At 42.6% G+C, this 26,425-nt stretch overlaps 1 protein-coding gene and 1 long non-coding RNA gene across 2 annotated transcripts in view; one reads left to right on the top strand and one right to left on the bottom strand.

Annotated features, from left to right (window-relative positions):
- The first annotated feature begins 200 nt into the window (after window positions 1-200).
- The window catches only part of LOC112260487 (XK-related protein 4-like), a 64,002-nt gene continuing 37,777 nt past the window's right edge, over window positions 201-26,425 (top strand). Inside the window, exon 1 of the mRNA XM_024435633.2 lies at window positions 201-1,054. Coding sequence (XP_024291401.1) covers window positions 369-1,054 — 686 coding nt within the window. The 5' untranslated portion in view covers window positions 201-368. The remainder of the gene's footprint in view (window positions 1,055-26,425) is intronic.
- Window positions 20,963-22,374, bottom strand: LOC112260488. Its single transcript, XR_002955024.2, has 2 exons — window positions 21,862-22,374; window positions 20,963-21,399 (listed from the first exon to the last, which is right to left on the bottom strand). It is a non-coding gene; the product is annotated as an uncharacterized LOC112260488 (long non-coding RNA).

Raw genomic sequence — 26,425 nt, 5'->3', positions numbered from 1 at the left:
TAGCCTATTTATATATATTTTAATTAGCCTATACATTTGGTTTAATTGGGCCTATCAAGAGTGAATTGCAATATGCTGTAGCTCTATTGTGGCTATTGAGGAGAAATGTGAGGTGATGAGCGACTGAGGAAGAGTTGCGAAGCAATGATGTCATAGTTTCAAGTATGTGCCATGGGAGAGCATATGGTTCGTACCCGCTGCCGAGCGGTAGGGTTGCTTTGTTATGAACAGGCGGCGCTGTAGCTGGCGGAAGAGGAGGTCGCCCAGCCCAGTATCTCTTCGCCTGGAACACAGAAGCCGAGGGGGAGACAAGAAAACGGGAGGAGAAAAGACGGTGTTGGCTGGAGGAGAAAGAAAAAGCTACGATAATGGCCGCTAAATCTGATGGGGTATTGAAAATTAGAAAGAGCGATGTAGCGTTCACGCCTTTGCAGAATTCGGACCACTCAGGCTCAGTACAAGGACTCGTTCCAGGATCGCAGCCGGATTCGGGAACCGGGGATGGGGAATTCGTGAATGGGGAATCGCGGTGCTGTGGTTCTAATTCGACATGTCTTCGCCTTGGCAGAGAGCAGCAAACAAAATACACGATATGGGACTGTCTATGGATTCTCGCTGCAGTGGTTGTGTATTTCGCCGATGTAGGCACCGACATTTGGCTTTCTGTCGACTATTACCTCCGTCGCGACTACTGGTGGTTCGGGCTCACGCTATTTTTTGTTGTGCTAGGGTCGTTCTCCGTCCAAGTCTTTAGTTTTCGGTGGTTCGTCCACGATTTCAGCACCGACGAGGGCTCCAATGCCGCCGGTGCGGCAAACTGCTCATCCCACATGGACGGGAAGCTGCTGAGCGGTTCGGCTTCTCATGGAGATGTGGGCGCCCAACCGTCCACACCTCAAAGACAGGCGTCCACCGCGAGCAAGAGCAACACCACAACCAACAGCAACAGCAGCACGGCAACCCCGACTAATAAGAAAAGGTCGGCGTCCTGTTCAGTATTCATATGGTCCGCGCAATCCGTCACCCACATCTTGCAGCTTGGACAGATATGGAGGTAAGTGTTAAATATGCTCTTTGGAATGAAGAGAGTTGCAGCCCATTAGCCTACGTGTGTTAACTTCTGACTGCACGTACCTCATAGCCTACACTTAGCTCCCATCATGCCCAAGAGGTTCTACTGTTATTAATTATTAGGCACCAACTGCCATAGAACGTACAACATTTCAGGTTTTACGCGCACTGCAAAGCATTTTGAGTAGCATACCCTGAGTAGCTTCTTGGTGGGTTATAGGTGTTACATCTTAAATAAGCAATCATAGGGAGAGAAAATAATCTGTCGCAAAACAAAATGGTATCATGTTTCATGATGTGATATCCTTGTGAATGTGTTTGGTCCAATGGTGAGCTCGACGTTGTGCATGTTCAATTGAATTCCTCACACCATACAGTATAGGGCTAGATATATGTAGCCCAGCTTAGCATACAAATGGGAAACTCTTTACAACTAGGCCTATTATTTACAAACAAGTACATTATGTGTGAGGAAAGAAACAGTAATAAACCACATTGTTCTCCCTAAATTAAGAATATATCAAATATGTATCGGAGACATTTGGGTTCTGAACAGTGTGTGTGTGTGTGTGTGTGTGTGTGTGTGTGTGTGTGTGTGGACCAGGGCGTCAATACACAGTCTTTTTTGCAAAAAGCATGTCATGTCAGAAGAAATGGATTGTAAATTCACCCACATCAAGTTCAAAATCTATTGATAGAAACATATACTGAGGCATGATATTGAATAAAATCACATTGCAAATCCATTATTAATGACATTGAGCTTTTAACTTCAAGAATTTCTTGAATTAAATACAGGGGGCGTAACAAGCTATTAATGGATATTGCTTCCATTCTCAATTCAATTTCTCACTGGTGCCATCCTATTTTTGTATCCATTCTGTTCCAGTCACACACATGTTATCTGCCACTGGGCTAATTTAATGTGGGTGTGTTCGCACATGCATTATTATTTGCATGTGATATTATGTTTTATTGATTTCCTGTTTATCTCCTGGCCATGCATGCTAAGGGCATCACATCATCTACGATAATGTATATTTCATGGGGGCTTGCACCCTTGACTCCTTATGTAACTCCTTGACACTGCCACACTTCAGCACTTGAGCATTTAGGGAAAGGGGAAATTCAGTAGTACAACTGAATGCCTTCAACTGAAATGTGTCTAACCTTTCGGTTACTGGCCCAACGCTCTAACCGCTAGGCAACCTGCCGCCCCATTTAGTTTCATCATTGTTATGTCACATTGTCTGGTGCATTGAGAATACTGTATATCTGACTCCACCAGGGTGTGTATCCTCAGAGAGTAGACAGGGTATTGTTGAGACACGGCAGTGAGCACAGTAGTCTGGGGAAATCAGGCAAAGTTGAGGGTGGCATCCCAAATGGCACCCTATTCTTTATGTAGTGCACTACTTTGGACCAGAAGCCCTGGTCAAAGTAGTGCCGTATATAGGTAATAGGGTGCCATTTGAGACACAGACAAGGTTTTATAAATGGCTGAGTGTTAATGAAGTTCATCAGACCCCGTGTGAGCCATGTTGGTTCCTGACAACGGTTATGACATGACATCATCACCATGTATATTATTAGCACGATGACTCTGTAATTGTTTGTCCAAACAGGTTTCCATCAGATATTTCTCCAAACACTCACATTGGAAATGGTTTATGGTTTGAATAATTCAGTTATTTCTGAATTATGAGTAACCTTTTTTCAAATGCATTTTCTGTATTAGTTTCCTCTTATTTCACACACACAATGTAACGTTTTCAGTAAAGTTTTCCCCTTTCAATTGCAGCTGTGGGGTTAATAATATGTCTGTCAAACCTCCCCCTAAGTGTTTGTATTTATTATGGATCCCCATTAACTGCTGACAAGGCAGCAGCTACTCTTCCTGGGGTCCAGCAAAATGAAGGCAGTTTTATACAATTTAAAAAACATTACGATACATTCACAGATTTCACAACACACTGTGTGCCCTCAGGCCCCTACTTCACCACTAGCACATATCAACAGTACTAAGTGTGTGTGTGTATGTGTGTATAGTGCATATGTTATCGTGTGTGTATGCAGGTGTCTGTGCCTATGTTTGTGTTGCTTCACAGTCGCTGCTGTTCCATGAGGTGTTTTTTATCTATTTTTTAAATATTATTTTACTGCTTGCATCAGTTACTTGATGTGGAATAGAGTTCCATGTAGTCATGGCTCTATATAGTACTGTGCGCCTCCCATAGTCTGTTCTGGACTTGGGGACTGTAAAGAGACCTGTTGTAGCATGTTTTGTGGGGTATGCATGGGTGTCTGACAGTGTGACAGTAGTTTAGACAGACAGCTCGGTGCATTCAACATGTCAATATTGCTCATAAAAGAAGTAGCGATGAAGTCAATCTCTCCTCCACTTTGAGCCAGGAAAGATTTACCTGCATATCGTTAACATTAGCTCTTTGTGTACATCCAAGCGCCAGCTATGCTGTCCGTTTTTGTGGCACCTGACCACACGACTGAAAAGTAGTCAAGGTGCGACAAAACTAGCGCCTGTAGGACCTGCCTTGTTGATAGTGTTGTTTAGAAGGCAGAGCATCGCTTTATTATGGACAGACGTCTCCCCCTCTTAGCTACTACTGTATCAATATGTTTTGACCATGATAATTTACAATCTAGGGTTATTCTAAGCAGTTTAGTCAATTCCACATTATTTATTACAAGATTGAGTTGAGGTTTAGTGAATGGTTTGTCCCAAATACAATGCTTTTAGTTTTAGAAATATTTAGGGCTAACTTATTCCTTGCCACCCACTCTGAAACTAACTGCAGCTCTTTGTTAAGTGTTGCAGTCATTTCAGTCGCTGTAGTAGCTGACGTGTATGGTGTTGAGTCATCCGCATACATAGACACTCTGGCTTTACTCAAAGTCAGTGGCATGTTGTTAGTAAAAAAATAAAAAATAAAGCAAGGGGCCAAAAACAGCTGTCCTGGGGAATTCCTGGTTCAACCTGGATTATGTTTGAGAGGCTTCCATTAAAGAACACCCTGTGTTCTGTTAGACAAGTAACTATTCATCCACATTATAGTAGGGGGTGTAAAGCCATAACACATGCATTTTTCCAGCAGCAGACTATGATCGATAATGTAAAAAGCTGCACTGAAGTCTAACAAGACAGCCCCCACAATCATTATCATAAATTTATCATCAGTAGTCCAGATGTTTGTTGTATACGTCACATCTTTGGATTGACACTTACAGTACCAGTCAAAAGTTTGGACACGCCTACTCATTCAAGGGTTTTTCTTTATTTTTACTATTTTCTACACTGTAAAATAATAGTGAAGACATTAATACCATGAAATATCATATGGAATCATGTAGTAACCAAAATGTTTTTACACAAATCAAAATATATTTTATATTTGAGATTCTTCAAAGTAGCCACCATTTGCCTTGACAGCTATGCATTCTTGGCATTTTCTCAACCAGCTTCACCTGGAATGCTTTTCCAACAGGAGTTTACGAACATGCTGTGCACTTGTTGGCTGCTTTTCCTTCACTTTGTGGTCCAACTAATCTCAAACCATCTCAATTGGGTTGAGGTCGGTGATTGTGGAGACCAGGTCACCTGATGCAGCACACCATCACTCTCCTTCTTGGTCAAATAGCTCTTACACTGCCTGGAGGTGTGTTGGGTTATTCTCCTGTTGAAAAAAAAATGATAGTCCCACTAAGTGCGAACCAGATGGGATGGCGTATCACTGCAGAATGCTGTGGTAGCCATGCTGGTAAATAAATCACTGGCAGTGTCACCAGCAAAGCACCCCCACACCATCACACCTCCTCCTCCATGGTTTACGGTGGGAACTACACAGCCGTTCTACTCTGTGTCTCACAAAGACAGAGCGGTTGGAACCAAAAATCTCAAATTCAGACTCATCAGACCACAGGACAGATTTCCACCGGTCTAATGTCCATTGTTCATGTTTCGTGGCCCAAGCAAGTCTCTTCTTATTATTGTTGTCTTTTAGTAGTGGTTTCTTTGCAGCAATTTGACCATGAAGGCCTGATTCACGCAGTCTCCTCTGAACAGTTGATGTTGAGATGTGTCTGTTACTTGAACTCTGAAGCATTTATTTGGGCTGCAATTTCTGAGGTGCAGTTAACTCGAATGAACTTATCCTCTGCAGGTATCTCTGGGTCTTCCTTTCCTGTGGTGGTCCTCATGAGAGACAGTTTGATCATAGCGCTTGATGGTTTTTGCAACTGCACTTAAAGAAACTTTCAAAGTTCTTTGAACTTGGTATTTGGATTTGGTCTTTTACCAAATAGGGCTATCTTCTGTATATCACCCCTACCTTGTAACAACACAATTGATTGGCTCAAATGCATTAAGAAGGAAAACATTCCACAAATTCGTTTTTAGCAAAGCACACCTGTTAATTGAAATGCATTCCAGGTGACTACCTCATGAAGCTGGTTGAAGTAATGCAAAGAGTGTGCAAAGCTGTCATCAAGGCAAAGGGTGGCTACTTCAAAGAATCTCAAATATAAAATATATTTTGATTTGTTTAACACTTTTTTGGTTACACATGATTCCATATGTGTTATTTCATAGTTTTGATATATTCACTATTATTCTACTATGTAGAAAATAGTACAAATAAAGAAACCCAGGAATGAATGTGTGTACTGTATTTAACAATGGAATAGACCTGATTCCATTTCAAATGAGCAGCCAGGCAGCCTCAGTGTATACAGTATATACAGTGCATTCGGAAAGTATTCAGACCCCTTGACTTTTTCCACATTTTGTTACTTTATGACCTTGTTCTAAAATTGATTAATTCAATATTTTTTTCCTCATCAATCCACACACTATAATGACAAAGTGAAAACAGATTTATAGAGATTTTTGCAAATGTATTAAAAATAAACAGCACCCTTTTTTACACAAGTATTCAGACCCTTTGCTATGAGACTCGTAATAGAGCTCGGGTGCATTCTGTTTCCATTGATCATCCTTGATGTTTTTACAACTTGATTGGAGTCCACATGTGGCAATTTCAATTGATTGGACATGATTTGGAACGGCTCACACCTGTCTATACAAGGTCCCACAGTTGACAGTGTATGTCAGAGCAAAAACCAAGATGTGAGGTCAAATGAATTGTCCGTAGAGCTCCGAGACAGGATTGTGTCGAGGCACAGATCTGGGGAAAGGTACCAAAACATTTCTGCAGCTTTAAAGGTCCCCAGGAACACATTTGCCTCCATCATTCGTAAATGGAAGAAGTTTGGAACCACCAAGACTCTTCCTAGAGCTGGCCGGCCGGCCAAACTGAGCAATCGAGGGAGAAGGACCTTGGTCAGGCCTTGGCGACGGTTCTACTTCCAACAGGAAAATGACCCTAAGCACACAGCCAAGACACCGCAGGAGTGGCTTCGAGTCACTGAATGTCCTTGAGTGGCCCAGCCAGAGCCCAGACTTAAACCCGATCGAACATCTCTGGAGAGACCTGAATATAGCTGTGCAGCAACACTCCCCATCCAACCTGACAGAGCTTGAGTTGATCTGCAGAGAAGAATGAGAGAAACTCCCCAAATACAGGTGTGCCAAGCTTGTAGCGTCATACCCAAGAAGACTCGAGGCTGTAATCGCTGCCAAACCTGTTTTTGCATCATCATTATGGGGTATTGTGTGTAGATGGATGAGAAGTAAAAACGATTTAATACATTTTAGAATAAGGCTAGAACGTAACAATATGGAATAAGGCAAGGATTCAAAATACTTTCCGAATGCACTGCGTCGTTTTTTAGTGTATCTGTACATTACTATTTCTATTTTTGATGACTTTGTTTTACTCCACTACATTCCTAAAGAAAATAGTCTACTACATACATTTCCCCTGACACCCAAAAGTACTCGTTACATTTCCAATGCTTAGCAGGACAGGAAAATGGTCCAATTCACACACTTATCAAGAGAAAATCCCTGGTCATCCATGCTGCCTCTGATCTGGCCGATTCACTAAACACATGCTTCTTTTGTAAATGATTGTGGAAGTGTTGGAGTGTGCCCCTGGCTATCCGTCAATTAAAACAACAAGTAAATCATGGCGTCTGGTTTGCTTAATAGAAGGAATGTGAAATGATTTTTACTTTTGATACTTATGTATATTTAAAACCAAATACTGTTTTTCTTTTTACTCGAGTAGTATTTTACTGGGTGACTTTTACTTTTACATTTTCAATTAAGGTATCATTACTTTTACTCAAGTGTGACATTTGGGTACTTTTTCGACCACTGTCTACCAGCTGGACCAAACCGTTGAGGTTTTGCTCCAGATCCTCTTGTGCCACCACCCACCTTCTTCTACAATAGCTCACTGGCAATTGGATTCGGAACACAGAATTTAAGCACAGAATTCACTGGCGCTGGAAGAAAACATCTAGAGTTCTGCTTTCTGGTCACGCCCAGTGTCCATGTTCTCTCTCACTACTGTAGAAGTACACTATCTCTGGAAGATTGATCATCATCAGAGTGATCATATAACGGTTGTATAGTTTAACGAGTCAATGGGCCAGGCTTCTGCTATACAACTAACTTCATGAGTCAGTCCCTTATGTATAGAGCTTGTATAGAGCTATTATGTACATTGTAATGTATACAGTACAACACTTTATTGAATCCAATGCATTCTCTAGCTGCATCCTCATTTTGTCAACCGTTGTGTTCATACTGAATCCTGTCATGGAGATGATGCCTCTCCTTCGATACGTCCCAAATATCACTATATTCCTTATGTAGTGCACTACTACCCTATGAGCAAAATTTGGGACGCAGACCTTGTCTTGTGTGTGAAGTATCATTCTTAGGACGCCATGTATAAGTGATTTATGGTAGCATCAGTGCATCGTCAATCTGTACTAATGACTACATTTTGTGTAGGATGATGCTGGTAGGCTATTTTGTATTTGGAAGACTGTCATATTTCTAATCTGTGCATAGTATGCATCACAGGTTGTAGTTTCAAGTTCTGGTCACAGAGAACGAGGCATATTTGCTGTTGATTTATTTTTGGAGTACAATTGTCAACACTTTCACAGAGTTAAATCTGAATTAAAACACGTACGTAGTCTTCAATGGTAATAGTTTTCATGTTTTGATTGGTTAACAGTCCCCTGTTCGTCAGGGGCGCTGTGAGAGTTATTTAAGAACTATTCAAAGAGGTAGGGTTTCAGACTTTTCTGAAGATGGGCAGGAACTCTGTCATCTTGACTTTAAGGGGGAAGCTTGTTCCACCATTGGGGTGCCAGGAAAAAGAAGAGCTGTGACTGGGTTGGGAGCTGCCCTCCTGTAGAGGTGAGAGGGCTAAGAGACCAGATGTGGCGAACAGAGTGCACGTGTTGGGATGTAGGGTTTGAGCATACCCTGAAGGTAAGGAGGGGCAGTTCCCGTTGCTGGTCCACAGGCAAGCACCAGGGTCTTGAAGATGAAGCGAGCTTTGGCTGGAAGCCAGTGGAGTGTGCAGAGGAGCGGAGTGACATCAGAGAATATAGGAAGGTTCAAAACCAGGCGGGCTGTGGCATTCTGGATAAATTGCAGGGCTTTGATGGCAGAAGCGGGGAGCCCAGCCAACAGAGTTGAAGTAGTCTAGACGGGAAATTACAAGTGCCTGGATTAAGATCTTCGCCGCTTCCTGTGTGAGGAAAGGTCGTACTCTACGGATATTGTAGACTATGATCCTGCAGGAGTGAGTCACTTTTTAAAATGTTTGCAGAGAACGACAGGGTGTTGTCCAGGGTCACGCCAAGGTTCATTGCACTTTGGAAGGAGGACACTGTGGAGTTGTCAACAATGATTGAGATATCTTGGAGCGAGCAGGCCTTAACCAGGGAGGAAGAGCAGCTCTGTTTTGTCGAGGTTGAGCTTGAGGTGGTGGGCCGACATCCAAGCTGAGATGTATGCAAGGCACGCATAGATGTGTGTCCCCACCTGGGTGTCAGAAGGGGGAAGGAGAAGGGTAGTTGAGTGTAATCCGCAAAGCAATGATGGGAGAGACCATGTGAGGATCTGGCAGAGCCGAGTGACTTAAAAAATATATTAGGGGGTAGATCAACTTTAATATTGCAGAAAGACTATAGCTTCCACCAATGTAATTGTCTGCATCACTTCCAATCCCCCATATATTGTTTTTGCAAATACACATACATCCGCACACAAATATCTTAAAAAAAAAAATAAAAAAAACTTTATTACCCTCCAACCTTACCACCCCTCCCCCAATTGGAGCAAACTAGTGAACACGCTTAGGCCTGTATTTCCAGCTTATACATACAATATACATTTTATGGACACAGTCTATTTTACAATAGTTTCATTTAGTTTGTTTTTAACTCTTGTCCTTCCTCTACCCTCAACCTCTCCCATATATTTCTGATGTTCATCCGGTTTGATTTCTATTTTCCATATCTTTCAAACTGTGCAGTTTTCACCAAAGTTCTGAACCCATGTACGTTTTACAGACACAGTATGTTTTACATTAGGTATCTTGTTATTAGTTGTTATTAGTCCCAACCTTCAGCTCCATTCAATCTCTCCCATCTGTCTCTTAACACCATCCATATTGGATTTATATTTGACATAACTGTGCTGTGATGTTTCACAAAAGTTCTGAACCTTTCTATTCTCGTTGTTTCTACACATTGTAAATTGAAAGTATTATTATATTATTAATCGATTGACTATCACTTTTCAGATCGCCCAGTAGTGCTCCAGGTAAATATTGCAATTCTTTAGCCATTCCTGGACCTGTGACCAAAAATAAGCTTCATATGGACAGTACCAAAACAAATGATCTAATGGTTCTGCCTCTTCACAGAGGCAGAGCTGGGAAGGTTGTATCCCCCATATAAATAACATGCTATTGGTTGAAAGAATTCTGTATAATAAAAAATAAAAAAATCCAAGTTTTGCGCATCAGTTCATAAACCACATGCCATGGAATCGGTACCTCAAAAATCTCTTCCCAACTATTTTTCAATCTATATGTCACGGCTGTCAATTTTTTTGGTCCTTAAATGAAACTGGTATACTTTTTTATTCATCACAATTTTCTTGAACCAATTATGTTCTTTAATGCAGGGCCGACAGACAAGTTCTTTACTTGTATGACACCTCCACCAGTCCTATTCATGATTACGACAGAGCCTGGGCGCAAACCAAGAGTCTCTGATGGCACAGCTGGCGCTGCAGTACAGCACCCTTAACCACTGCGCCACCCAGGAGGCCTTTATTCATGATTTAATTTACAAAGATTATACCTTTTTAAAACATTTAAAAAATGTATATCTGAATTTTTGTTTGTTCTGTCTTTTCTGGTGGATTAAATTGAAACCAACTTTCTATGGCGTGTTTTAAAAATAGCGAGTGACTTGGTGAAAAGAGAAAAAAGGAGAGGACCTAGAACCAAACCCTAGGGGACCAGTAGCGAGAGCACATGGTGCAGACACAGATCCTCTCCACGCCACCTAGTAGGAGTGACCTGCCAGGTAGGATGCAATCCAGGAGTGTGCAGAGCCTGAGAAACCCAACCCTGAGAGGGTGGAGAGGAGGATCTGATAGAGCCTGAGACACCCAACCCTGAGAGGGTGGACAGGAGGATCTGATAGAGCCTGAGACACCCAACCCTGAGAGGGTGGAGGAGGATCTGATAGAGCCTGAGACACCCAACCCTGAGAGGGTGGACAGGAGGATCTGATAGAGCCTGAGACACCCAACCCTGAGTGGGTGGACAGGAGGATCTGATAGTAAACTGTGTTGAAGGCAGCGGATAGATCTAGGGGGATGACAACAGAGAGAGAGTCAGCTTTGGCAGAACAGAGAGCCTCTGTAACACAGAGGAGAGCAGTCTCAGTTGAGTGAGCTGCCTTGAAGCCTGACCGGTTAGGGTCAAGAAGATAAGTCTGAGAGAGATAGCGAGAGAGTTGGTCAGACAGCAGGCTCAAGTGTTTTGGAAATAAAATAAATAAGGGAAATATATATATTTTTAATTACCCCTTTTTTCAACCTTGTCACATCGCTGCATCTCCCCAACGGGCTCGGGAGGCGAATGTCAAGTCATGCATCCTCCGAAACATGACCCGCCAAAGCGTGCTTCTTAACACCTGCTCGCTTAACCCGGAAGGCAGCCGGACACTGTTCACCTGGCCAGCCGGACATCACTAGTCACAGGATTTAATCTGTCAAGAGAGGGGAGAAAGAGGTCAAGGTGTAGGGTAGTTCTGTGTGAGTGGGATTAGTGGGCTCAGTAGGCTGAGTGAATGAGGAGCGGATGCCGTCAACCTTTTTTTTCATTAGTGGTTGACAAAGTCGTTCGCAGAGAGTGAGGGGGGGAGGAGGTGGAGGATTAAGGAGGGAAGAGAAAGTGGAGAAGAGTTTCACAGGGCTGGAGGCAGAAGCTTTTAGAGTGATAGAAAGCAGCTTTAGCAGCAGATACTGAGAAAGAGAAGGTGGAGAGGAGGGAGTGGAAGGATGATAGGTCCTCCAGAAGTTTAGTTTTCCTCCATTTCCGCACAGCTGCCAGGAGCCCTGTTCTGTTAGCTTGCAGTGAGTCATTTGGCCATAGAGCAGGAGGGGAAGGTCGAGCCGGCCGGGAGGATATGGGACACTGAGATGCAGACAGGGAGGAAAGTATGGTCGAAGAGCCAGAGTCAGGAGACAGGAGGGAGAAGGATTTAGCAGACAGAGGATAGGATAGAGGAGGAGAGAATAGTGGGAGAGAGACAGCAAAGATTGCAGTGGCGCATCTGGGTAGGGATGGAGGAGAGAAAAGGAAACAAAGTAGGAATCAGAGACACGGAGGGGGGTTACAGTGAGATTAGTAGGCAAACAGCCTCTAGTGAAGATGAGGTACAACATATTGCCTGCGTTGTGAGTATGAGGTGACTGGGAAAGAGTGATATCAAAAGAGGCAAGGAGGGGAAAGAATGAGGTGTAAAGAAAATAATTGAAGTCAGGCGTCGGGGGGTCGAAGCCGCCTAGTACGATGAGTGGTGAGCCATCAGGAAATTAGCTTAAGGTGTCAAGCTCATTGAGGAACTCTCCAAGGGCACCTGGTGGGCAATAGATGACAACAATGTTAGGTTTGAGTGGACAAGTGACAGTGACTGCATGGAATTCAAATTAGGAGATGATCAGGTGTGTGAGGGAGAAAATAGAAAATCTCCAGGAATGAGTAGCACGTTGTCACCACCATGACGACCAGATGCTCTTGGACTATGAGAGAACACCTAGTCAGATGACGAGAGAGCAGCTGGAATAGCAGCGTTCTCTGGGGTGACCCATGTCTCTGTCAGTGCCAAAGTGTAGGGACTGAAGGGCAATATAGGCTGAGATTAACTCCGCTTTATTGAACGCAGATTGGCAGTTCCAAATGCTGCCGGAGACTAGGAAATCCACATGGGTTGTGCACGCAGGGTACAAAAAATGATAAGGGTTGCAGTCACCAGGTCGTGAGCATCTTTAAAACCTACAGAGAGAGGAGCGAACTGGGATAGAAATCACACACATACTTGCCAAAGCTACAAAAGAGCTAAATGAGATCATCAGAAAATAACTAGGTAAGATACTCAAGTGAGAGTGATGTGGAGCCTTCCTCTCTTTACTTCCTCAAACAACTCGGCAGAACAACTCGGAAGAACGTCTTTGTTTCGGTGACAACATTGTCGTTTGACAATACCACCGTTTACAGCTGCCACTGAAAAATGAGGGGGAACTAAAAGTACTAACACTAATTCCTAGCAAAGGTGAAAGACATACCTCCCAGAACTGATGCTGATTGCCTAGTAGAGGTGAAGAAAACACCCCCTAACATACAATACACCCACAAATTAGCAAGACTGTTAGACAAATAGGCCTGAAACTAGTCCACAGCAAGTCACAAGTACTGAGCAATGATTTAAGTAGGCTACTAGGTAAAAGACAGCAATTAAATTAAATTGCCCTAGCAAGACAATACCAACAGCTAAAAATGCCGCTGGAGAAGAAGGCAGATGTTTTACATGTGCCCAACCGATTGTGTTTTTTTGTTTGTAACTTATTTTGGAAACTTATTTTGTACATAATGTTGCCGCTACCGACTCTTATGACCGAAAATAACTTCTGGACATTACTCACCACGCGATTACTCACCACAGACTGGCAGAATCCTTTTTTTCCTTTAACGAGTCAGACGAGCCCAACGATAACAATCTACTGCTTTCTCGGGAACAGGCCCAGATCCCCGTGATTTGTGTGAACAGGAGGCAGAGAAAAAGGGACCAGAGGGAGGTCTGCTTTCTGGGAATTTGTAGGCGATCAAATAAACCCCCACTTCCTTCCATTCTGCTAGCAAGCGCTCCATCGTTGGAGAATAAAATGGATGACCTACGAGCAAGATTAAACTACCAACAGGACGTTCAAACTGTAATATCTTATGCATCACGTAGTCGTGGCTGAACAACGACACTATCAACATACAGCTGGCTGGTTATACGCTGTACCGGCAGGATAGAACAGCGGCGTCTGGTATAAGACAAGGGGCGGAGGGCTATGTATTTTTATAAATAACTAAGGAATATCTAAGTAAGTTTTGAGCTATTGCTCGCCTGAGGTAGAGTATCTCATGATAAGCTGTAGACCACACTATCTACCTAGGGAATTTATCTGTATTTTTCGTAGCTGTTTACATACCACCACAGTCAGAGGCTGGCACTAAGACAGCATTGTATGAGCTGTATTCCGCCATAAGCTAACAAGAAAACGCTCACCCAGAGGAGGCGCTCCTAGTAGCCGGGGACTTTAATGCATGGAAACTTAAATCAGTTTTTATCTCATTTCAATCAGCATGTTAAATGTGCAACCAGAGGGGGAAAAAAACTCTGGACCACCTTTACTCCACACTCAGAGACGCATACTAAGCTTTCCCTCACCCTCCATTTGGCAAATCTGACCATAATTATATTCTACTGATTCCAGCTTACAAGCAAAAATTAAAGCTGGAAGCACCAGTGACTAGGTCAATAAAAAAAGTGGTCAGATGAAGCAGATGCTAAACTACAGGACTGTTTTGCTATCACAGACTGGAATATGTTCCGGGATTATTCCAATGGCTTTGGGGAGTACACCATATCAGTCACTGGCTTCATCAATAAGTGCATCGATGACGTTGTCCCCACAGTGACCATACCCCAACCAGAAGCCATAGATTACAGGTAGCATCCGCTCTGAGCTAAAGGAGCAGGTTGATAGCTTCACGTTCCTTGGTGTCCACATCAACAACAAACTAACATGGTCCAAGCACACCAAGACAGTTGTGAAGAGCGCACGACAAAACCTATTCCAGCCACCCTAGTCATAGACTGTTGTCTCTTCTACCGACATGTACATATTCCCTCAACTAACCGGTGCCCCAGTACCCCCCTGTACAGTGCCTTGCAAAAGTATTCATCCCTCTTGGCATTTTTACTATTTTGTTGCGTTACAACCTGTTATTTAAAATTATTTTTATTTCAATTTCATGTAATGGACATACACAAAATAGTCCAAATTGGTGAAGTGAAATGTAAAAAATAACTTGTTTCATCAAATAAAATTGAAAGAAATTAAATGTAAAAATGGTGCATGCATTTGTCTTTATCCCCTTTGCTATGAAGCCCACAAATAAGATCTGGTGCAACCAATTACCTTCAGAAGTCACATAATTAGTTAAATAACGGACCACCTGTGTGCAATCTAAGTGTCACATGATCTGTGACATGATGATCTGTCTCAATACGCCTGTTCTGAAAGGCCCCAGAGTCTGCAACACAACTAAGCAAGGGGCACCACCAAGCAAGCGGCACCATGAAGACCAAGGGGCTCTCCCAACAGGTCAGCGACAAAGTTGTGGAGAAGTACACATCAGGGTTGGGTTATAAAAAAATATCAGAAACTTTGAACATCCCACAGAGCACCATTAAATCCATTATTAAAAATTGGAAAGAATATGGAACCACAACAAACCTGCTAAGAGAGGGCTGCCCACCAAAACTCATAGACCAGGCAAGGAATGCATTAATTAGAGAAGCATAAAAGAAACCAAGGATAACCCTAAAGGAGCTGCAAAACTCCACAGCGCAGATTGGATTATCTGTCCATAGTACCACTATAAGCTGTACACTCAGTGGCAAGAAAAAAGTAATTGCTCAAAGAAAAAATATAGGCAAACACATTTGGTCTTTGCCAAAAGGCATGTGGGAGATTCCCCAAACATATGGAAGAAGGTACTCTGATCAGATGAGGCTAAAATTGAGCATTTTGGCCATCAAGGAAAACGCAATGTCTGGTGCAAACACAACACATCTCATCACCCCAAGAAAGCATCCCCACAGTGAAGCATGGTGGTAGCAGCATTATGCTGTGAGGATGTTTTTCATCAGCAGGGACTGGGAAACTGGTCAGAATTGAAGGAATGATGGATGGCACTAAATACAGGGAAATTCTTCAGGGAAACCTGTTTCAGTCTTCCAGAGATTTGAGACTGGGACAGAGGTTCACCTTTGAGCAGGACAATGACCGTAAGCATACTGCTAAAGCATCACTCAAGTGGTTTATGAGGAAACATTTAAATGTCTTGGAATGGCTGAGTCAAAGCCCAGACCTCATTTCAATTGAGAATATGTGGTATGACTTAAAGATTGCTGTACACCAGCAGAACCCATACAACTCAGTTTTGCCTTGAAGAATGGGCAAAAATCCCAGTGCCAAACTTATAGAGACATACCCCAAGAGACTTGCAGCTGTAATTGCTGCAAAATGTGGCTCTACAAAGTATTGACTTTTGGGGGGGGGAATAGTTACACACGCTCAAGTTCTGTTTTTTTGTTTATTGTTTGTTTCACAATCAAATCAAATAAATTGCATCGTCAAAGTGGTTGACATGTTGTGTAAATCAAATGATACACCCCCCCCCCCAAAAATCAATTTTAATTCCAGGTTAAAAATGCCAAGGGGGTGAATACTTTCGCAAGCCACTGTATATAGTCTCGCTATTGTTATTTTACTGCTGCTCTTTAATTACTTGTTACTTTTATTCTTATCCATATTTTTTTTAAACTGCATTGTTGGTTAGGTGCTCGTAAATAAGCATTTCACTAAGGTCTACCTACACTTGTTGTATTTGGCCCATGTGACTAATAAAATTGTATTTTATTTTATTGAATCATGATGCTACATAAGCTACTTATCATATGATGATCATATGATGCCCTCCCACATACTGAAGTATACCTAAAGGTGCACAAACTGTATTTTTTGTGTAAAATACAGTGTGTACTGTGTCAAACCTACTTCCTCTCACTTACACATTGCAGTATATTAGTACTTGCCCACTCAATCCCAGTAGACCATGTATTTATTTACCTAGTGTGGGACAAGCTGTTGCTATAACATCAGAACACCATTCTAGAGGATAACTCAGCAATGCAATGCTGTTGAGGCAGCTGAAAATAAACCACAGCAATTACACTTTTAATTAGTAGTTTTCCGATTACGTCATACTATATGCTTACCTGTTGACACCTGCTGGCTAGTTAGTCTGGATGAGTAGACTGCCTACCTGTATCGTATTGTGGTGTGATGTTGGATGGTGCTAGGAGGGAGAGAAAGAGAGAGGGGGGAGGGAGAGGCCACACACACCAGATGGGCTCACACTGCCCACCCAGCATCAGGAAACAAACACCACAACAACTGGTGTCGCTCTCTCCTAATTGCCCCATAGTGAAACAGGATGTTTCCGCTCCCTTCCAGTACTGCAGTTTGAGTGCCTTTCTTTTAATTAATGTTGCAACATGCCTCATTTAACAAACAAACAACTTCAAAGTGAATCAGTGCTGCCATGGTGTGCTGTGTACATCATGTGTATTTATTCACTGCAGACCCCCATCCTTCCAAAAGGATGTCTTACTAGGAAACACCCTGTGAAATGCATGTTGTTGTTTTTTTTTGTTTTTTACAGTTTCCTGCAGGTATGTCCTGTCTGCTTTGGGATGGTCAGCCTTTGGACAAAACAATGATGACAAACCTACTTAGCTACCACTTTTTTGATTAAATTCACTTTGAGGCTAATACATTAAATGACCGACTGACCTAGTGGGGGCAACTTAATGACACAGTATAACCCTGTGCATTCCATATTGATCTTCATTAAGAATCCCTACTTAAAGAGCAACTTGGTCCTGAATGTTTGTGATGCATTACAGCCCTCTTTAGTGGGTCTTGATGCTCCTGATGGTTTATTGGCAGTTTAATATTTCATTTCTGTATGGCTTGATTGCATCTTACAAGGTGGACTATAAAGTATGATTGCGTGATTGACCGTAACATCCCCTGTGAGAGTCATCAAACCATAGATTGTGTAGAAATTAAACAGATAATAGTTATTCTGTATAATGCCGTTTGTAAGTTAACTGTGGGAAATAGTGAAAACAATATTATACCTCTGACTCAATGTCCAAAATAAGGTGTGACAAATTTAAACCTCTGTTTTTAACCATATTTGTTTGAATATGGTGTATTGAATATTAACTTGAGGAATTACAAAGCAAATGGAAGTTGATTCAATTTATAACCCGGTAAACAGAGGAAAATTCCTAAGCGCTACGTACCTCACAGAGGAAAGCTGTTTCCTTAAACTGCCACATTTCAGAGAGACTGCTTCTTATACCAGTGAATGGCCCAACAAGTAAGCCTCCTAAATGTATTGCTGTGGTCATGAGTGGAGCAGCTTGCTTCCATTGAGCTCCTCCATTACAGAGAAGGCATTCTGTAGGCTTTAGCAGCATGGGGGACTTAAAGCTGATACATACTCCCCATTCAAGGAGTAGAAGGATTGTATAGGATTGGAACCCACTACTCCAGTCAATACAGAGCGAGAGCAAGCAACACACTCTAAGTCCCATAATGCACAAGGCTCCCAGGGGGATACCTGGCTGGAGTGTTCCATCAACAACACTGCTCCAACACCCCCTCTACCACTTTCATCCATGTCAGTTTTTTAAATTATCTCCCCACCAGCCAATGACCCCACCAGCCAAGGTTCCATAAAGACTATGACCTGTGCTTCTTTTTCCTCTATTTCCTATAATCAGAACACCAGAGGAAGTATTTGCTCTCCCACTGACGACATAACACAGCACTTCTTGTTCCTGAAGGAGTCACAGAGAGAGTAGAGGAGAGCAGTGTCTCCATCAGGGAGGGATGTCCACCTTGGATGAACATTTAACCAGATGCTCAGCCTATCGAATCGCTCTTTCTCCGTTTTCCCCTCTCAACCCAGCCCCTCCAGTTTTGGATGGACCTGTCACTGTCCATTTGTTCTCTGGATTAAAATGAAGACCCCCCCCACACACACACACACACACACACATACACACAGTGGAGGTGCAGTGTGATGAGGCCCATCCGTGAAGCCCAGGGGGGCCTGCTTCTGCTCCAGGTGGCTGCAAAGATTCCAGACCCTCCATTTACCATCCCCATTATATACAAACCTTTTTTTTTTTTTGCGTTGTTCTTAACTTGTTTTGTACATATTAGGTTGGAGTCATTAAAATTCATTTTTCAACCACTCCACAAATTTCTTGTTAACAAACTAAAGTTTTGGCAAGTCGGTTAGGACATCTACTTTGTGCATGACACAAGTCATTTTTCCAACAATTGTTTACAGACAGATTATTTCACTTATAATTCACTGTGTCACAATTCCAGTGGGTCAGAAACTTACATACACTAAGTTGACTGTGCCTTTAAAGAGCTTTGAAAATTCCAGAAAATGGTGTCATGGCTTTAGAAGCTTCTGTTAGGCTAATTGACATCATTTGAGTCAATTGGAGGTGTACCTGTGGCTGTATTTCAAGGCCTACCTTCAAACTCAGTGCCTCTGCTTGACATCATGGGAAAATCTAAATATTTTTTAATCTATACAAACAATAGTATGCAAGTATGCAAGCGACGAGAGGCTAATCTGCCCTTGCCTTCTGTTCTGATAGCTAACGTTGAATCGCTGGAAAATAAATGGGACGAACTGAAAGCACGTATATCCTACCAACGGGACATTAAAAACTGTAATATCTTATTTTTCACCAAGTCGTGGCTGAACGACGACATTAAGAACATACAGCTGGCGGGTTATACACTCTATCGGCAGGACAGAACAGCATTCTCTGGTAAGACACGGGCGGGGGCCTATGCATATTTGTAAACAATAGCTGGTGTACGATATCGAAGGAAGTCTCAGGGTTTTGCTCACCTGAGGAAGAGTATCTCATGATAAGCGGTAGACCACACTATCTACCTAAGAGAGTTTATCTGTATTTTTTGTAGCGGTCTACATACCACCATAGACCGAGGCTGGCACTAAAACCGCACTCAATGAGCTGTATTCCGCCATAAGCAACAGGAAAACACTCATCCAGAGGCGGCTCTCCTAGTGCACAGGGACTTTAATGCAGGGAAACTTAAATCAGTTTTACCTCATTTCTACCAGCATATTAAATGTGCAACCAGAGGTTAAAAAAGTCTAGACCACCTTTACTCCAGACACAGAGATGCGTGCAAAGCTCTCCCTTGCCCTCCATTTGGCAAATCTGACCATAACTCGTATCCTCCTGATTCCTGCATACAAGCAAAAATGAAAGCAGGAAGCACCAGTGACTCGGTCAATAAAAAAGTGGTCAGATGAAGGAGATGCTAAACTACAGGACTGTTTTGCTATCAGACTGGAATATGTTCCGGGATTCTTCCGATGGCTTTGAGGAGTACACCACATCAGTCACTGGCTTTATCAATAAGTGCATTGAGGACGTAGTATCCAGTGACTGTACGTACATACCCCAATCAAAAGCCATGGATTACAGGAAACATTAGGGTAGAGCTGACACTTTCAAGGAGCGGGACTCTATCCCGGAAGCTTATAAGAAATCCCGCTATGCCCTCCGACGAACCATCAAACAGGCAGCCACCCTAGTCATAGTCTAGTGCCAAGTCTATGTCCAAGATGCTTCTAAACAGCTCCTACCCCCAAGCCATAAGACTCCTGAACAGCTAATCAAATGGCTAGGGATTTTTAGGGATTTGCTTAGAACTGCATTGTTGGTTAAGGGCTTGTAAGTAAGCATTTCACTGTAAGGTCTACACCTGTTGTATTTGGCGCATGTGACAAAATTTGATTTGAAACTACTACAGCTACTTCCCCCGAAATGGCCTCCCAGAGTAGAGCCAATAATAGAGCAGTCATGGTGCCAACAAGCTCTTCAGGCTGGCCAGCAGGTTGCATATCTTTCAAAGATGCGCACCCGCCCTCCCAGGCTCCATGTCGGTGTGAGTGTGCGTGAGTGTGTGTGCCAGAGTCTTGAATTGGCACACAGAGGCTCCATTTGAAAACATCTGTCTCATGTGTGCACGCGTGCGTGCATGCATTATAGAATTATAGGATCTCTATGGTGTGTGAGGCTTGGGTATCGGCCAACGCGCCAGGCAGTCCTGGGTCCATTCCTCTACAATCTGCCCACCACGTGATGGGACGTTAGGATCTTTCTCCACCACCTGGATGTTGAATATACCCCTGGCTTAGAGCTGACACAAGATAGTCAGGATGACGTGTTTCAGGAGCTTCTTTATCTATTAATAAGTGCAGTAACTTCTGATTATGGGCCATCACAGAATAGATCCACTTCATAGTATATTAACCCTTGTAGAGATGAAACGGTGTGAACATTTCACATGACGATTATAGTGACCAAAATTATCACGGCTATCAGTATTTTCACAGTATTATTAAAATGTGCTGAACATTTTCAAAAAGTACTGATAGACACACTGAAATCATTTCACCAAGTTTTATATTGAAAACCAATAATCAACAAATAAAATTAGCAGCACTATGAAATTTGTGTGTGCATAAACATTAAAATAATAACGTTAACATTAAAGATGCCACCATGTGGCCATGAGAGGTAAAAGTTTCCCTAGTGCAGATTTAAATGAACACAAACTTAAGTAAGCAAATCAAATAAACAAACAACAAATACAATTAGCAGCACTGACTTTGTATTGAGGCACGTCAACCTTCATCAGCCTCAGAAAGCCAGGCCTCTCAACAAATTGAAATTGCATCATGTCCTTTGCAATGAGGTCTTGAGCATTTTTGATGTGGGTGCATAAGCAGCCTGCCTTATAAATGTTTGCTCGAGTGTCTGTGTCACAACTGTAAATGAGGAGGGACCGGTAGCATCACAGGGTTTGTCTGCTGCTCGCCCACTCTGTAAACAAGGGAATAGCAAATGTATTATTATTATTATGTTACATTATTATTAACACACACACACACACACACACACAATTTACATAAATACAAAATGAGTCTTAAGAAGACAGTGATAGTAATTGCAATGAGCCCGACAATTTACATAAATACAGGAGTCTTTTATAGGAGTCTATAGTGTTCCTCCTGTTGAAACACTTTTATAACCAAGTCGACGTCTGCCGGATTTTAAATGAACAAATTATGTTGGTTGGGTATCGTGTGCAATGGGCGAATAGAGTCTGCAGACACCCAATCATACAGCAGCAGAACAACGTGTAGTGTTTCTACAAGACTAGGTAACACTGAACGCTTTAGTTTACATTATTGACAAGCTATTAGCAAGTCAGACAGACAAACCATGACATTTTCCCCCATTCCGAAGTCCCCACATCATGCATTGAGCTAAAAGTTAACTTACCTTGTGTAGGCTATAACGTAGTGGGTGGTGATCACGAATATGACTCAAGAGATTTGAAGTGTTTTCGCAGCGATTGTTTTTGCATGTTCTGGAGACAGGGTGACCATCTTCGATTAAGTTTCCCTCGGCACTCTTGTAAAACCAAAAATACGACCACACTTCAGATTTGGTCTTCTTAGAAGGCTGAAAAATCTCCCGGCGCTGTCACTGCCTTCCGCCATGTTTTCACACAAAACAAAACACACGTTTCATTACCACGGTTTTAATGATAATTCAAATTTGAAACGGTAATACTAATCATTTCATCCCTGCATTATTGCTCACAGTTTACAAATGTAGTGATAATAGTGTTCTTTGGAAAAAATCTGACCGACTAAAATATTTCAAACACATGAATGACTTCAGAATCGTATCACATTATGATGAACTGTCTGCATTAAGACTTCAGATCTCTATCATTTTTTATTATTTTATCATTACAGGGGTGCGGTTGGCAGGCTTCTGTCCTGCGCATCTCAGATTATGGTCTTTAACATAGGCTCCTGCCGAGTTGATTGGTCTCCATGGCAATAGAGGTGGAGACTAATGGCTTTTTCTTTGTCTTTCTTTCATTTCTGATGTTGTTGAGAAATTAACCTGGCAGTGAACAGCTAGCTAGCTACCTGTCTGTCTGTATGTCTGTCTATCTGTCTGTCCGTGTCTTTCTGATGCAAAAATGTACTTTCTATGCCTGTGATATGTGGTTGTCCCACCTAGCAATCTTAAAATGAATGCACTAACTGTATGTCGCTCTGGATAAGAGTGTCTGCTAAATGACTAAAATGTAAAAAATTGTGTCTGATATGTAAGAATGTGCTTAATTAATGGTATTTTGTGGTGATAGAATTACATCAGCAGTGATTGTCATCACACACTGTCTGTTGTTTGATGGTAACAGGCAGAAATTTGAAAAAAAATAATGTTTTCACAGAAACAGAGTACAATCACCTACATACTGCTATCAAACACCCACACTACTTTCAAGCTCACAATATTAAGGCTCTACCTCTGATATATGAAATGGCCTAAAGCAAAGCAGTTGTTGTATTGCATGTTTTACATATTATATTTTGTACCGAAAATAGATACTAGATTTTACATGGCCACTTCATAAGCAGACACTTTCTGTCATTCCATCCTTTACCTGTACTAACATATGAGGTGTTTGTGTATGTGTGATAGAGATGCTCTCTAAAGAGGCCCTGTGCTTTGTGCGTTTTGAAGATTGTCACTCCCTGAGTCCTCAGTCAGAGCAAGGCTGCTGTGTGTGTGTGTGTGTGTGTGTGTGTGTGTGTGTGTGTGTGTGTGTGTGTGTGTGTGTGTGTGTGTGTGTGTGTGTGTGTGTGTGTGTGTGTGTGTGTGTGTGTGTGTGACTATGGCTGTGTGCAGGCCAGGTCAGGGAACAGTGCGTTGTCAGCAGGACAGCTGCAGCGTGAGCCATGATGTGCAGGCAGTCAGTCCTCTCCTCAAAACCAGGATACTGCTGTTTGCTGCTATCCAAACACGGGCCTGGGGCCATTTTAGTGTCAGGGGTCCCGGCACCTTAGGCTCAATAGTCAACCCTACCCTCACAGGACACCATCCCCTTGACCTTGAGTGTCTTGTGTGTGTGATCGTGAATGCACACTTTTCCAATATTATATCAAACTGTTAAATACAAAATAGTTCTCGTTTCTAAAAATAGAAATGTAAGATTGGACCAGTGTAAAGAAAGAAACTAGCACACCACACTTCTTCCATTATCAACCAATAGCAGGCGAGTGACAGGGGCTCTGTCGCTGCTGCAGTAGTCTAGTTTGCTGCTGTCACTTCTCGTTGATTGTGTTCTCTGAGTTTGTCTCCAGGCGGTGTAGAGGCATGCCGAATCTCACCATGACAGTTCTACAGAGGTAACTCTGGGTTTGATTATTCAGGCCAAGGCTCTGGTGTTGATACATTCACTTCCTGCTAATCCTACTGCTGCAGTCCCCACTGTCAAGTCAAACCATTCTGACCTCATCATGCCTGCCTTAAAACCACTCACCCCTACTGTCACAGTAAACTATAACGACACAAGGCGAGACCCAGATACAGACACGGGAGGCAGATGGTTTGAGCTCTCATATATTTATTATAGTCCAAGAGGTAGGCAAAAGGCAAGTCGGGGACAGGCAAGAGTTCATAACCAGTTCAGAGTCCAAAACGGCACAGGGCGGCAGCAGGCAGGCTCGAGGTCAGGGGCAGGCAGAATAGTCAGGCAGGCGGGCTCAGAGTCAGGACAGGCAAGGGTCAGAACCAGGAGGACGAGGAAAAACAGGGACTGGGAAAAACAGGAGCTAGGAGAAAAATGCTGGTTGACTTGGCAAACAAGATGAACTGGCACAGACAGACAGAAAACACCGGTATAAATACAGGGGATAATGGGGAAGATGGGCGACACCTGGAGGGGGATGGAGACAAGCACAAGGACAGGTGAAACAGATCAGGGTCTGACAGTAAACATTACTAAGGACATGCGCATGAAGTAAATCGATAGGCCCTTGTGCTTATTTGATGGATGAGAAAGAGTTTTCATTGTGAACATGGTGCTAAACACACCAAAAAAAGGGTTATTTGGCTTGTAATCATAGTGGATCCCTTTTTGGTGCTATATAGAGTGCATTCGGGAAGTTTTCACACCATGAACCTTTTTCCACGTTTTGTTACGTTAAAGCCTTATTCTAAAGGGGATTAAATAAAACATTTTCCTCATCAATCTACACACAGTACCACATAATTACAAAGCGAACACAGGTTTTTAGATTTTTTTGCAAATGTAATAAAATAAATAATAATAAAACCATTTTTACATTAGTATTCAGACCCATTGCTATAAGACTCGAAATTGAACTCGGGTGCATCCTGTTTCAATTGATCATCCTTGAGATGCTTCTACAACTTAATTGGAGTTCACCTGTGGTAAAAATTGATTGGACATGATTTTGAAAGACACACACCTGTCTATATAAGGTCCCACAGTTCACAGTGCATGTCAGAGTAGAAACCAAGCCATGAGGTTGAAGGAATTGTCTGTAGAGCTCTGAGATCTGGGGAAGGGCACAGATCTGGGGAAGGGTACCAAAAATATTCTGCAGCATTATAGGTCCCCAAGAACATGGGCCATCCTTCAATCAAAGAAGTTTGGAACCAAGAAGACTCTTCCTAGTGTTGGCCACCCTACCAAATTGAGCAATCAGGGGAGAAGGGCCTTGGTCAGGGAGGGGACCAAGAACCTGATGGTCACTCTGACAGAACTCCAGAGTTCCTCTGTGGAGATGGGAGAACCTTCCAGAAGGACAACCATCTCTGCAGCACTCAACCAATCAGGCCTTTATGGTAGAGTGGACAGACGGAAGCCACTCCTCAGGAAAAGGCACATGACAGCCCGCTCTGAGTTTGCCATGAGGCACCTAAATTTTCTGAATTTCCTTGAGTGGCCCAGCCAGAGCCTGGACTTGAACCCAATCGAGCATCTTTGGAGAGAACTGAAAATAACTGTGCAGTGACGCCCCATCCAACCTGACAGAGATTGAGAGGATCTGCAGAGAAGAATGGGAGAAACTCCCAAAATACAGGTGTGCCAAGCTTGACCACATACAACTATAGGACAAGTCAACAACATCATTTGGATATGAGTTGAAGGGATTTTCCGGTACTTTTCTATACTTTTTAGCCAGTAGTTCTGAAAGTAGCATTCAGGAGCCAAAAGTGGTCCCTGAAAATTGCGTACTACGTCACATATGTGCACCATGTAATAGCGCTCTCTCTCGCTCTTCTGTGTGTGGATGATTTGCGTCTTGCTAGCTGTCACTCGTATGGTGAGGTGCTGAAGCTCATTGTTTGAACTCAAATTGCAATGGTGCTGGACCAGGTGGGGGAAAATGTAGGGAAAGGGCGCAGCACGTTTCCCAGAAAAACGTTGCTTTCAAACAAGTGATTTCATGGCTAATTGAGGTAAGACAGTAATTCTGCTCATAGATGATGCATGTATGAATTACACATTGGCACATCCAGCCCAAAGTGGAAGGTTTAAAAAATACTTAGTAGTCGCCTAAGTTCCATAGCATGTCTTTAACAGTATATATATATATAGAAAGTGAGATGTTCACTGGGCAGTTACATTCATTCACAAGTTGAATCCAGTGTACTGGAACGAGATCTGGAATGGCTGGGGCTCACTGAGCATAGAATTGAGAACCACTGATTTAGTCGTTTCTCAAAACACAAGGCCTTATGTGATGTTTAACATGTAATGACATAACACAACAGATTAGGTCAACTGGAATAAAATTCTCACTCACGGTTGCACAAAAAGAGCTGTGAGCAGACTAAGCCCCAAAATATTTGTATGTCCCTACATTTTAGTTATCACTAAAAGATGAAAGAAACCTTTTCTGATCTGCAAAGAACTGTTGAAGGGCTCAAAGGGTAATTTGCGTCATTATGGTTCCACATAGAACCATCACCCTGACCAAATAACCAAATAGGGGACAAAGCTCTTTATCTA

The sequence above is a fragment of the Oncorhynchus tshawytscha genome, linkage group LG10 (assembly GCF_018296145.1).
Source record: "Oncorhynchus tshawytscha isolate Ot180627B linkage group LG10, Otsh_v2.0, whole genome shotgun sequence".
In the NCBI taxonomy this organism is placed as follows: domain Eukaryota; kingdom Metazoa; phylum Chordata; class Actinopteri; order Salmoniformes; family Salmonidae; genus Oncorhynchus; species Oncorhynchus tshawytscha.
Note: the sequence above shows the minus strand (reverse complement) of the source record. Positions and strands in the feature narration are given on the sequence as shown.